Source organism: Sardina pilchardus, chromosome 6, assembly GCF_963854185.1.
Source record: "Sardina pilchardus chromosome 6, fSarPil1.1, whole genome shotgun sequence".
NCBI lineage: Eukaryota > Metazoa > Chordata > Actinopteri > Clupeiformes > Clupeidae > Sardina > Sardina pilchardus.
The window spans coordinates 35,540,496-35,554,854 of NC_084999.1; the positions used below are offsets into that span (position 1 = coordinate 35,540,496).

The 14,359-nt window shown below is 37.5% G+C and overlaps 1 protein-coding gene across 8 annotated transcripts in view; it reads left to right on the forward strand.

Moving 5' to 3' along the window:
- The window catches only part of mag (myelin associated glycoprotein), a 90,371-nt gene extending 78,287 nt beyond the window's left edge, over positions 1–12,084 (forward strand). For 3 of the 8 annotated variants that reach the window (XM_062539681.1, XM_062539680.1, XM_062539679.1), the window contains 2 exons: positions 8,557–8,613; positions 9,949–12,083. In XM_062539681.1, coding sequence (XP_062395665.1) covers positions 8,557–8,613; positions 9,949–10,107 — 216 coding nt within the window. In that variant the 3' untranslated portion in view covers positions 10,108–12,083. Of the gene's footprint in view, positions 1–5,625; positions 8,025–8,556; positions 8,614–9,948 lie in introns of those variants that run through there. The other 5 variants (XM_062539683.1, XM_062539684.1, XM_062539686.1 and 2 more) reach the window with 4 other exon arrangements.
- The last annotated feature ends 2,275 nt before the right edge of the window (positions 12,085–14,359 follow it).

Consider the following 14,359-nt stretch of genomic DNA (forward strand, 5'->3'; position numbering starts at 1 on the left):
ACATGTCTTTCTCGCATCAAATAAGATGGATTTTTTTGATGGGCGCACGAAACAACAATCAACAAGATTGTTGTCACAATAATGTACGGTATATTGCAGACAGAGTGGTATCAAGAAATGAAAAGGAATGTTGTGCATGGGAACAAAGGATGGAGAAATCATCTTCATGTTATGGAAAAGGAGCATTTCTGTAACATAGAAGTGCTAGCCATACATTGTCTGCCAAGAGAGTCCATCAGCTTATGTCAATACTACATTTGACAATTCAGCAGTCACTGCCAGACTCCTAACCCAACACACTACCTACCTCTGCAATACATTTAAATTAACAGCAATTGGTCAACTGTCCCATTAGAGACAATTAAGCATTGAATTTATTTATGAAAATGTGAGGCCTGCATACAAGTCCATCACTTTCTCCACGAGCCACGAGAAGTAAGCTATTTACAATGCCATAAATATACATATATTGTGACTCTAGGGGGAGCTCTACTGTTGCCAAAATACCTGAAATTGCATTGTATACCTTTAATACACTATATTGGGAGACGCCTTTTTTCAAAGCAGCATACAAATAAAAACAATAATATAATTGATTTAAAGAGGAATAATGCAGGATTGGCGATTTCATCTCTGGTTTCGGTTTCGTTTTTCGTTTTCGCTCGTTTTATGCTTGCATATTTCTCTGCAGAGCTTCCCCAACAGCTTTAGCGTGTATATTTATACATATATAGGCTATATATACATATATAAATTGCAAGCGTGGTTCTTCTTGTTCCTTTCGCGTCTCTGACTTCCAGATGTAAACAGCAGACGATCGTTTATCAGAAAGTTGCAAGGTTGTAATAGCGGATAGGGACACTAGGGGCGGGAGGAAATGTGACTGTTTTCGATAAAACTGGTCAGTCAAGCAAAACAACGATTTCTAAGCGATTTTATGACTATGAAAAGGTTGCATAGGGTCTCTTTAAAGAACTGTTAGGCTAAGTAGTAGGGAGAATAGCAATATAAAGTAGAAAATTGCATGTAAATGTAAAAAGGTTGCTGTGTCAAACATTGTATTTGTTAAAAAGACAACATATGACACAGTAGGCTAGAATAGATAAATAATTAGCCTAACCCAATTACAGTTCCACTGAAATTACTTGAATTATTTAATTACTTAAAAAGTGATTTATGAAAAGGCAAATTGTGGACAGTAGCCTAGGCTAGGCCCTATTTTGGAAAATAACTATTCATTTTTTAGAATGAAATCCGATGAAATGGCAAGAATTGTATGTCTTTATCATCTGTAATTAACAACAAACATTACATTACATTTCATTTGGCTGACACTTTTTAACTAAAGCGACTTACAACATGGAAAAAACAATTAGGTTTTCTAAGAGCATTTCTAACAACAATAATTAAAAACAACAACAACAACAACAACAACAACAAAAACAGTAGGAGTGGCAGAGTGTGGTAGCGGTTATTAGGGTCAGAGGCTGTGGCAGATTCATTGGCCAGTCTACAAGTAGCCAACAGGGTTTGCATAATGAGGTTTGATGGGCATTTGGACCATTAAAAAATAACTGCATTAGGTGCTGTGTCCACCAATCGCGTTTTTTACCAGAGAAGGTTTATAACGAGAAGTGACATTGACGATCCCGGTGCTGTTCTAAAAGTTGAACAGATTTCAACTTTGAGCGCTTTGAGGGCTCTGAGCGCTGCAGTAAAAAACGGTCAGTGCCGAGAGCTTTTTTCCGCCGAGGGCGCTCAGCGCTGTGAACGCTAAGCTACATAGACTTTATATTGAAAATTGTCGCCGTCGGCGCAAAAAACGCAATTGGTGGACACAGGGCCTTAATGAAGAAAGTCATCAATCTTGATCAAGTAAGAGACCACGTATCGCACACCTGAAGTAAAATAAACAAAGTTGATTCAGGCCATTAATTTCTGAATCATATCCCTATTATTTGCACACAAGTGTGACAACAATAATGTTTATGCTTACTTGAGGAAGTCAAAGTATGCAGTCAATCACACTAAGGAAAATAGCTACAACTAGCCTACTTCAACCCATAAGAGCCTGTCATGTTTTATTATTATTATCGGAGATATTAAGGAAGACGCATTCTGGCATGGGCAAATGCATGAAGCTGACACCAGTCATCACATATTTTGTGGAAAGCTCTTCAAAGTCTGAAATATTTGATAAGCCATCACCAATCATTCCTTTTCAATTCTTGATATCCTCCAATAAGACTGCAGCTGATGTTGCATATCCATCTTTATAATTTAGAAACCTATGTCTATACCTCATTTTTAATAATATGCACATTTCATAATACTGTGCAGATAAATGCCTAGACACATAGAGCAATTAGGCTGTTGTTGCACTGCATTGCCTTTCAAGGGAAATATGCAGGTTTGCCGATTTCATCGCCGGTTTCGGTTTCGCTTTCCTTTTTTGCTCGTTTTACGCTTGCAGATTTCTCTGCAGAGCTTCCCCTACAGCTTTAACGTGTATATTTTACAACACTTCTCCATTAGTCTGCCTTTTCATGAGCATGATCACGAGGCTAGAGACTTCCCATCCCGGTGGCATAAAACTTGCATGCATGGTTTTTCCGCTCAGAGGTGCTGGGGGAAGTCAATAAGTCAAACAACCATTCCAATGACTCCGAAGCTGATTAGTTAAGGCAAATTTTGCTAAAAAAAAAAAATTCATAGTTCACCTTTAAGTGTCGGCAACTGACAATACACATTGGAAATCTGCACACGCCAGACATTTAGTTGCCGTGGAGAAACACATTCTCATGTTCATTTCACTCTTGATACATGACCATAACATTATTCCGTTACAGAAAACCAAAAGATGAATCTGAGAAATGCAAGGCAGAGTAATAAAGAAGTTCACGTAGGTGCCCATTGAACAATTGCCAATGACAAGTCAATAGAGCTTGCAGGTGCAGTGCTCGGGGTCAGTGCAATGGTATAGAGCTGCAGTTGCAGATGGTAAGTAGTTGCAGGTCAGTGTCAGTACAGATGCTGTCGGGGTCAGTGCATGGTCAGTAGTTGCAGTAGTTGCTTGACTCAGTTGTATGATGGCACAATTGTGAAAGAAAGGGAGCGGCAGTGTGGATATAGGATCATTTGCAAATGCTTGGACCCAGTAAGGTGGCAGCTGTGCAGATGTGAGCTGAGCTTGGGTCTAGTATGAAGTGAAGGTAAGCTGAGTAAGAATGATGAGTTTAGATAACCACCAGACATTTGCAAAACAAAGTACATTGATTACAAAATGCTCATGAACTCTGTAATCATACAGCTGATAGACAAGAGTGTTGTTATTAGGGCTTGAAGTAGCTAGCTCTTAACATTGACATTTACATGTATTCATTTAGCAAACACTTTTATCCAAAGTGACTTACAACAAGAGGTTAACATCCAACAGCAAGAGAATAACATTCAAACAGCAAGAAAATAACATTGACATTAAACAATAAAAAGTTCAATTTAAAAAAAAACCTATGCAACTTTTTAATAGTCATAAAATCACTTAGAAATCGTTGTTTTGCTTGACTGACCAGTTTTATCGAAAACAGTCATATTTCCTCCCACCCCCAGTGTCCCTATCCACTATTGCAGCCTTGCAGTTTGTTCAGGAGGCGATCGCTCCTTGTTTACATCTGGAAGTCTGAGACGCGTAAGGAAAAAGAAGAACCACGCTTGCAATTTATATACATATACTGTATATAGCTTATATATGTATAAATATACATGCTAAAGCTGTAGGGGAAGCTCTGCAGAGAAATATGCAAGCATAAAACGAGCGAAAACGAAAAGCGTAACCGAAACCGGAGATGAAATCGCCAATCCTGCGTAGTTTCTCTTTAAGATTGTGAACCCAACAACGTGTTTGCTCTAGAAGCTGCAAGGACAAGATGACTGAACAGTTGAATTAAGGAGATGCTAATATGCATCCAGCTGAGGTAGAGCCATGTATAAATTAGCACAAGGTATACAAGTGGATAAAAAGGTAAATAAAGGCAAGTTTCAATTGATTATAACTTACCCAAGACGGTATATAACGGCAACAGGTTAGGGTTCTAGCATCCTGGAACATGGTGAAGCTACAGCAGACCCAAGGGCAAGTTAGCACCTTGCTCTTGGAATGCCCCCCAAAATATCATGACAGCAATGTTAGTAGCATCAGCAAATGAGATCATAAACCTTACAAATGTAGCTAAAGGAATATTTAATACTCAAGACAAGCAATTATGCCTTTGATCAAAAGGAGGAACATGCACAACTTAAATATAGCAAAATACAATCAAAACAGATCTGTGAGAACACTGCTGCTTGTGGGCATTTCATAGTGATTTGTATAAAATACTTGATGTGATGTGACTTGTTTCCTCAAGCCAGACAATGAGCACCAGTCAATGAATACAGATGTAACAGTGATGCAATTCTATAAAACATGATTTCACGACTTTGTGATTTCATAACGATACATCAAAAACTATTTTGTTACCTTAGGTGACAATGACAGGACATACCATGATAGCTCAACATGCAGGTCTATTAGCAGCTCCATTTTTCTGACCCCATGCTGCTTGTGCACCCAACCTAAGCTCTGAATGTTTGCAAATAATGAGGGGGTCTATAGCACAGCTAGCAACATAGAAAGACCATACCAACCATAACATTTAATTAACATTAGCCTATTTCATTATATGTGTAGGCTAGGCTACTCATAAACAGGCGCCATAGCTGCATTAATCCTTTGCTTGTTTCTCCTTCTCTTCTTTCCTCTGAGGGCTTGACCTGTTCTTGTGTTTATTTGGCACTCCAGAAACAACAGAGGGTCAATACAGAATTAGTTTAATTTTGATGTGCAGATTTGTTATTATCGAATTATCTTCAAAAAAAAAATATATATATCATAGTATGACTGACTTACTAGTTTACTAATTGCGTTAGTTATTCCACGCTCCTCTTCTTCAGTAGGGAGGTAGACTTGTTCCAGAGGAGAATCCCCTGGCCACTCCTCCTACTTTCCCACACTTTTATATGTATATAATATATTTTGCAAGCACTCATGCTTTCTTAAGTATTTAAGTATCTGAAATATTCTAAATACAATCCCTCAAAGTATTTTGTTACAAACTACATTCGTTTTTTTCTAATCCTGCAAAATACAAATTACAAGTAATTACATACGTAGCCTATTTCAAATGCATCTACACGCAATTAAAATATTGCCCTTGTTGTCTGTGCATCAGTTCACTCCAGTGGTGCTCAAACTGCGCTTTGATCCACATGCGATACGTTTTGTACATACAATGCCACGTTTTAAGTTGCAAATTAGGACAATCAGAAACACGTGGTATGTTGGCGGTAATTATTAGAACATCAAGGTTTCAAGATCAACAAACAAAATTATAATGTTAGGGTTGGTACTAAAATTAAGCAATATGACACGAGTGGGAGTGGGGTTGTAAAGGATATTGCCACGGCTGTAATTCAGCCGTAGGTACGAGGCCGAGGGCAATTGCTTTTATACAACAGTTCCATTGGCAACTACTTTAGTTTAAACACCAGAGTATGTTTTTAGTGTTTATTTCAATTGTTTTTCAGACCGTCTCCACCACAAAAAACAGTTCCAGCTAGAGCTGACGGCATTGAGTTGCCAGGCAATGAACATTCCAGATCCGTCCAGATCATCGGGACTTAAAGAGACACACCTGCCTCTTCTCTGTGTCCCTGTCATCATCGGACTCATAAATAAAATCAAATGTTATGTTGAAAATGTCGCTGTCTACTATATTGCTTAATTCGCGAGTCTGTTAACTTCTCTCGCTGACGCTTTTCATAAATGAATGGAATGTAGTTTTAACAGTTACAATGCATCATTCGCGGAGTGATTAGCCTACTAGCAGTTAAAAACTTTGAGTGGCCTTGTGCTGTGATGCTGCCACTCATGATGACTCATAGAATACCTCTCGTCCAATCAAAAATTAATAAATTGCTTGACCGGACCGAACTGTTGTATTCTGTTGTGTGTAAATGACATTAACCATTCACATTATTTCATATATTATATGTTTGTTGTTTACTGAGAACATTTGGAAGAGTTAGCTTACACCACATATTGACATATTATGTCAAAAGACAGTCATTTTTTACCTTTCTACAACGTTGCACATTTCATAGAACTTCTTCAGTCTTACAGTGAACAGGCATTGCATCTCAACAAAAGTCCACGTTAGGACTATGTTTTAGCCACAAACATCTTGCAAAACCAAACTCTTCCACTCTCATCTGTTTTCGTGAAGTTTGTTCAAAGAAATATAACACGTCGTTATTACAATATATGATCGTTTAAAGAATGGCAGAAGATTAAACCCATTTTTCCCTTAAGACAGTGGTTTAATGTATTTTGAAGCTCCCCGTTCGCTCACCTACACAATGTACTGGCGTCCTTTTCCCAAAAGCATAGTTGACTATGATAGCAACTACCTTTGTCGTGTCACTACCAAATGTGAGTCCGTATATTTGAGGTATGCATGCACAAACTCGTTGTCATATATCACTTCATCATCACATTTTTCATTTTGGAAAATTAAAAAAGTAAGAGCATATTTGTTTGCTCTTGTTAAAGGAACACTCCAAGAGAATAACGTAGTTTAATATGAAAAAACAGTGGAGTGCTCCTTTAAAATATTCACGAAATATGACCGAATGTCAACACCGTATTTCTGTATCGTTAATGTATCTGTAACGTGTAACTCAACTACTGTCAACTCGGATTTGGCAGTGACACTAGCGCGGAAGATGCATTGTAATTAGCAATTATGCTTTTGGGCAACGCACCCATGTAACTTCCTATACACTTAAGTCATTTTACTCAGTGTTAAAGGGGCAGGACTACAAATAAGTTTTAATTTGCACAGAAATTACTTACAAACTTGAAACTTGACATTTCTGCAGAAAAAACACGACTACAATGGTGATTTCCAAATAAATTTTATAAATGTAGATTCCATTATAATACACTCTTTGGTCTTATCAGTCATGTCCCCTTTAAGCCAAGAAACCAGAAACGGGTAGGGCATTTTAGTGGATGCACAGAAAGGAAAGGAGAAGCATTACATGGAAAGAGATCAATCTTGTTCAACTTAGGTTTAACGTTGTAGTAGTTGAGAGAAAACGTCCAGTTTTGCAAGTGGCTAATGGATGTGGTTATACTGTGGTTATCAACTGGTTAGTATGATAGTATGAGCCTAATCCTGCAAGGGATATTAAGAACTCATTTAATTGTTTATTTGTTGAGATGTCATTAACTGTTCATTTTGTGAGACTGCAGAAATTATATTTGTACTCAGCCATATCTATCCCAATACAAGATAGATGTACCAGAGCAAACAAAATATGACCGCCTCTTAGTCCTGAACATCCTCCCCATTGATGAATTATAAATCAATTTTGTACATTTGTCTCCATATCCTACTCCATCCCCTACTCTTGCAACTATTGTGTGTGCTTGTACAGTATGTGTGTGCCTATGTGTGTGTGTGCCTGTATGTATCTGTGTGCATGCGTATTTTTTCCATAAAAGTGGTGGCTACATGCCCACAAAATTTCATGTGTCCCGATATTTCCAAGTCCTAGGAATCGTTAAATTCAGGAAGTAGGATGACGATGCCTATATGATCGCAGTGCTAGCTACGCTAGTGGCGGTGATAATGATTTATGATTGGTTAATGATTAATGATTTAAGTGGTTATGAACGTATTCATTTAAATTATTCATTTAATGGCATTTAAATGAAATAATTTAGTGGAACTTCTTGGAAGCAGGAGACTAATGAATGTGTGTGGGCAATAGTTTTTTTCATTAGGCTATAGAATAACATCACACTTTCCCATAATCTCTACATTGCATGATCATTTAACAGTTTTTATTTTTCTATTGTAATTCATACCTTAGTGCATTCCTTAAAATGTCTTAGTATTTCCTGAAAATAAACAAGCTCAAATTGATGTCAAATCACTCTTTCATGTTATGTGGGGTGAATATAGAATGCTCTTGACTATGCGTTCATTATTATTATCATTATTGTTGTTGTTGTTATACTATAAGTAGTAGTAGTAGTAGAATTAGTAGTGGAGTAGCAGTAGTGTTTGTGACTGCAGAGCTGCATCATGCCTCAGCCTACAGTAGTTATGGTAGGCTAAAACTTCTTCATGACTTCATGGTCACACAAAATGTTGTGCCACTGATTTCCTACAGCTCTTGTATATGGAAATGGACACCCTTATATTTGTTTAGACAGGTGTGGTCATATTGTATGTGCTTGCTTGCTTATTGCTTTGCTAATGAGCCACTTATTCAAATGCTTCTTTGTGATAATGCTGATTACCTCTCAGTTGTAGACCTGCTGTTAGTTGTTAATGAGGTTTTACTGGAATCCCATTTTTACCATTAGTTCTGTATCTTTTATCCACTGTTTTCTAAACCATCATGGCTTCTATGCCTCTCTCTGTTTACTTTCCTTTAACTAAACAGCTTAAGACTGAGCTGCTGGGCTCAAAGTTTAACTCCATCCTAGAAGAGAGTCCTACGGTAAGGTCCACACATCAAAGCATTTCTGCATAACTCATTCACTGGCATAAAGGTGCTCTAAGCAATGTTATGCGGTGTCTAAGCTAAAACATTTTTTTGTCACATACTGCAAACATCACTTCACCATCCACTAGCTGAACACTGTAAAAAAACATGGTCTCTGTGGACAGTCTAGGCTCCAAAAAACAGCAACATAAACAACTGATACAGCCAGTCACCGATGAGAGTTTCAGTTGCATGGGAGGGAGGGGGAGGGAGTAGCGAGCTAGCTCTCTGTTTTGTTTGCATGTCAACAGAAGTGATGTTACACAACATTGCTTAGAGCACCTTTAATTTAGTTGTCATCTTTAATTAGGGGTCCAAGCATGACAGCCTTCTCAAAATGTTACGGGGAATAAAGCCATGAGGTGAATGTATTCTGAATGTATCACCCTTACATTACCTTGTACATTCACTTGCCTGAAAAGCACTATATTAATACGTATCTTTATGTTTTGCTTTGTAGCTTCTGTATTTTCCCCCTAACTAGTGATTCAATGAAACCTCAGACATGAGCCATAAGTGACCCATTCCCATCAATGAATCCTTCTTGTCCTTTGGACAAGAAATCTGTAGTGAAAATTCAACAATATTATATCACAAGATCCACTTGAGCTAGGAATATAAAATGTGGTACCCTAAAAATCAAACTTATAAGTATACAATATAAATCATATATATATATATTATATTAATACCGTTGGCTTACATTTTTAGATTGTTAGCTCAACAACATGTCAGGCAGGATTTACCAGTGAATAATTGCAACTGTGAAAGGCTGATTATGAACTGACATTAATCTTTCCTGGCCTGGACACAATACATAGAAGCAATGTTCCAAATTTGACTCCAATGTTTTTCACTGAAATCTTTACTTACAGTAACTTCTAGTTGGAAATTACTTATGAACCTGGTGGGGGAAAAATCTAGTTAGAAATCACTTGTGGCCACATGAGACACTTCACAGATTTAGCATGGAACCCGATGTTTGCCACGTGTGGTTATGTTTTGTATTCACCTTGTCTTGCTTCTTCCAACATACAGTCATAACAAACATGTATTTTTGTTTGTTAGGGTAAAATGCAAGGCTCTTACAAAAAGTCTCTGCCTCTTAAGACATAGTATGTGATGCCGTGGGAAAAGTTGGTTCAAGAGCTCAAGAGAAAACTTTGAGTGCTTTGTTGTTTGTGGTTCAGCTTTTAGTTTGCAATGAAAATTAAAATATAATGCACTCTCTCATTTATGTCAGTTGTATGCTGACTTGCCACTTTCTAACTTGCTTCATCCCTCTTGCAGGGAGAAGAGGGGGATTATCAGTCTGTGGGCTCTGTGGCAGGCTTACACAGGCCGGAGCTGAACTATGCTGCCTTGGAGTTCATGAGAGGGAGGCCTAGGGAAGGGAGAGCAGGAACGGGGGATGACACCAGTGACTACACTGAAATCAAATCCAAGTGAAGAGCAGTGTTTCTCTGACATGTTTGCTGCATCGGACACAGTACCTGGATACCATCTTCTCCCCTCACACTACTCAACACCACTTCACCTCCAAGTTACCACTATGGCATTGATCATATTTTATCAAGTAATATTTGCTAAGGTTTGGTGCAAATCAGCATGTCAAAAAACAGCCGCAAACAGCTGCAAAAAGTGGTTTCTGTCAACAGTAAATCCCTAGCCTCTTCACATCATTATTCCTAGACCATACGTTCCTACTTAGTCTTTCAGTAACCATCATGTAAAAGAATATGCTACCAAAAGGTCAAATGTCCACCTACATGGACTTTCATTTGCGTGATGTGCAACATGGTAGGCAGTGTGCTTAGTCCATCGTGCCTGACCTAAAGGTAATTCAATTACACGGCAATAAGGTTAAATAAAACCATTTAGCTCATTTCATACCATGTGCATAATACTTCATGCAAACATGGGTGGGTCAGCACAGCACTCAGGTATGTTTACCCACCATTCGGGAAATTCTCTGTAATTGAGTTTCTTCAAAACCAGGCACAATTCTCATCAAACTTCTAAAAATCAAGGAGGAGCAGACCAATGTCAGCCAAGTGTCATGTCGATGTTGAAAAGCTCTACTAATTACTCTCCCCATTTATTTTTGATTGCACACAGCGACGTGTCAATAAATTAGCACATGTATGCACAGTGCAGTTTCAATTAGAGTCCTTTTGATCCTGTCCATGCACTATCCTTACTCTATGCAGTGAATGCCAAAGTGACAGGGAAAATATGCCTCTGTGTTGGCAACCCTGAAATAATATCTGAGCAAGCTTTACCAGTTTACCAGTCTCAGTGGCTGCATATTATTTAGGTATTATTCTAAATTTCATGAAATTCATTGTCCACCTGAAATTCATACAAGTCACCTTTGATTTCTCAAGACTGATTGATTTTGACATGACCACACTGACATAAAACAGTCTCTGTACCAATATCAGATCCAGGGCCAAATGTATTCACTCGCTGTGTACTTCTCACTGAGTTATATATTCACATGTTCTTACAATTATGTACAGAGGTTTTTTTGTTAGATCACCAAGTTCTCCTGATATGAACATGAGGCAATTGTGTTGTCAATATCCTCTCTCACGATTACCTTTAAAGTAATTGTGACACAGATTAAATTGGTCGAATTAGTATGGAGCATCTTCCCAATGAACCTTGTCATGACTATGTATGACCTTGAATTGCTCTAGCTATGGGGTCATTAAGGGAATCAGCTGCCATGTAGTTCAAATTTGTGTTTGAAGTTGTATTCTTAAAGAGAATGCATGTCTCCATTTTGCCATTTTTGGCATAATACTTTAGCAGAGAATGAATTATCCAGGGGGTCCGTTTCTAGAAAGGGTTGGTTAACTTGCTTAGTAGTTATAACTGTTATTCATGGATGAAGTGCTTCAATTAGTTCCAACCGTCAATCACAAATTTTGTCGGAAAGGTTTCGTGGTTGGCAGCTTTAAAGAGGTCGTTGAAGCATCATTCATAGATATTTGCAGTCGTCTACATTGCAGTTTGACAAGACTGAACCTCTACATAGGTACCTGAACAACCTCCAACTGAGTATTTTACTTATAACATTTTTTAATTACATTTATTCATCTTGAGTGCAAGGGTGTAATAAAAGAGATGACGATGGGGTTAAGAAAATATTGGGACATGACAAACATTTTCTACATTCATTATAAGTTGGTTGTGCAGTCACAGTAATTACTATTTATAACGTAAACCTATAGATGCTTTAGTAAATGTACAGTGAGGAGAAAATGTAGTTGATACCATGCTAAAGTTGCCTAAAAAGAGGAATAGAAAATCATCATTTGACAATTGATCTTAATGTCTTAAATCAGAAAATGAGTAAAAATCAAACCGCCAAGTACACCAACTTGCTTTGTGATTGAAGAATGTATCGTAAATAAATAAATGTTCTTCCTAAATGCTAGGGGGAAGGAAGTATTTGAACCCCTATGTAGCCCTATGGGAATTTAACACATAGGGTTAACAAAGGGGCAGGCAGATTTTATTTTTTAAGGCCAGCTATTTCATGGATCCAGGATATTATGCATCCTGATAAAGTTCCCTTGGCCTTTGTAATTAAAATAGCCCCACATCATCACATACCCTTCACCATAGTTAGAGATTGGCATGGTGCTTTTTCCAGTAGGCCTATTAGCCTGTTTGATGCACATTGAGCTCAATGCAAATCAAACAAGCTAATAGGCCTACTGGGAAAAACACCATGCCAATCTCTAGCTATGGTGAAGGGTATGTGATGATGTGGGGCTATTTTAATTCCAAAGGCCAGGATAACTTTATCAGGATGCATAATATCCTGGATCCATGAAATAGCTGGCCTTTAAAAATAAAAATCTGCCTGCCCCTATGTTAACCCTACTGCATGTGTTAAATTCCCATAGGGTTACATAGGGGGTCAAATACTTCCTTCCCCTTGCATTTAAGGAACATATTTATTTATTTATGATACATTCTTCAATCACAAAGAAAATTGGTGTCCTTGGCGGTTTGATTTTTACTCAATTTTTAATTAAGGCATTAAGATTATTGTCAAATGATGATTTTATATTCCTGTTTTAGCATGGTATCAAATACATGTGCTCCACACTGTATAGGACTAATTTGTAACCCTCAACTTAACGTCATAGCATAACGCCATTACCACTGGTCTGTTTTTTTGCATGACAGAACTTGTTATTTTTGACCAAACAGAGCTTTTTAGACATATTTCTAAGGAGGTCATTATTTGAGTGAGAGTTGTGTCATACCATGGTGGTTTAGCAAAGGGTAAGGTAGCCTTTCTAGAAACAAACCCCAGGCCAAATGTTGTACTACAACATACTGTATCTATCACATGCAAGGGATTTGTGTCAAATATAAGTTTTTCTTTCATTTATACAACTGGTCATCCTCCGTTAGTGCCTGTGTTCAACATGATCTGACATTGCAGTAAACACATTTGAAAATTGTGCTCTCTACTATTTAATATACTGTTAAGTCGACTGGGTGATTCCTTCCCTTACAAGTGGAATGATGTCTGCTCAGTTACTACAGCAACAGGCCAACACAATATGAGCGTGAGGATTACTGACAGCAGCAATGACTGATAGACAGACCGTTTAACCTCTTTGCATCACAGTTCTTCTGTCATCAGTATTATCATATCCTATCTGATACTATGCACAACTATTTGCATTTTCCCCTGTGAGGTATCTTTTACTGTTTTATGCATTGAAAAGTTCTTAGAAAGTGTGTGTGTGTGTGTGTGTGTGTGTGTGTGTGTGTGTGTGTGTGTGTGTGTGGCCCCCAGTGAAGGAGGATTCTGCTACTACAAAGGAACGTGATGAGTTAAAATAGTGACAGTGCTGGACTCCTTCATATGATGCAGACATATTAAGACAATGTGATAATGATATCACTGATAATAGAAAACAGAAAGATACAATGATGCTAGTTTTTGAAAACATACCTGTGAATTATTAATGAGTTATTGACAACTATTGATCTTACTTTAATTAGTTCTGAATGTTTGTGAATTAATATATTGCATATTTATGTAAACCATGGCAACACAGTAAAATAATGGATTAAAATACTAAAAAGTTTAACTTTTATGAGAGCTGACAAAGTTCAGCAGGGAAGGATATAAAGTTAAATGAAGATCTACAGCATGACATACCAAATAATCAAATTATCAACGAAGAATCGGGCTTCATTTCAAGGATGTCAGAAATCCATTATGACCACTCCTGTTATGAAAACTGGTAACACTTGGGGATGATTTTTTTTATTTTGCATGTAGGATATACAGCACACATTTGACACTGCATTGATTTCATCAGTGATCAGTGTAAACCTTTTGTACAGTGACTTGATCATTTCAAACTGAACTCTGTAATGTAAAGCTGTCGCTATTAAATATTGACCATATAATATGAATGATGTTTTGCGTATTTTATTTACCTCTGTGACTAGGCCTTTGCATAATTTATTTAAATATATTCTTCAACCAGCTAATATCAGCAATGAATTAGTGGCCATACAGTGCAGGGCTACCCAGTTTAGTCAAGTGTAAAGATCTTATAGAAAATGATCTAGTTACAAACAATAGCTAATTGAAAAAGAACAGGGAAGTCAAGCTTCTAGTTTTTAGTGTAAGCATTATCTTCCTGGTGCCCCGTAG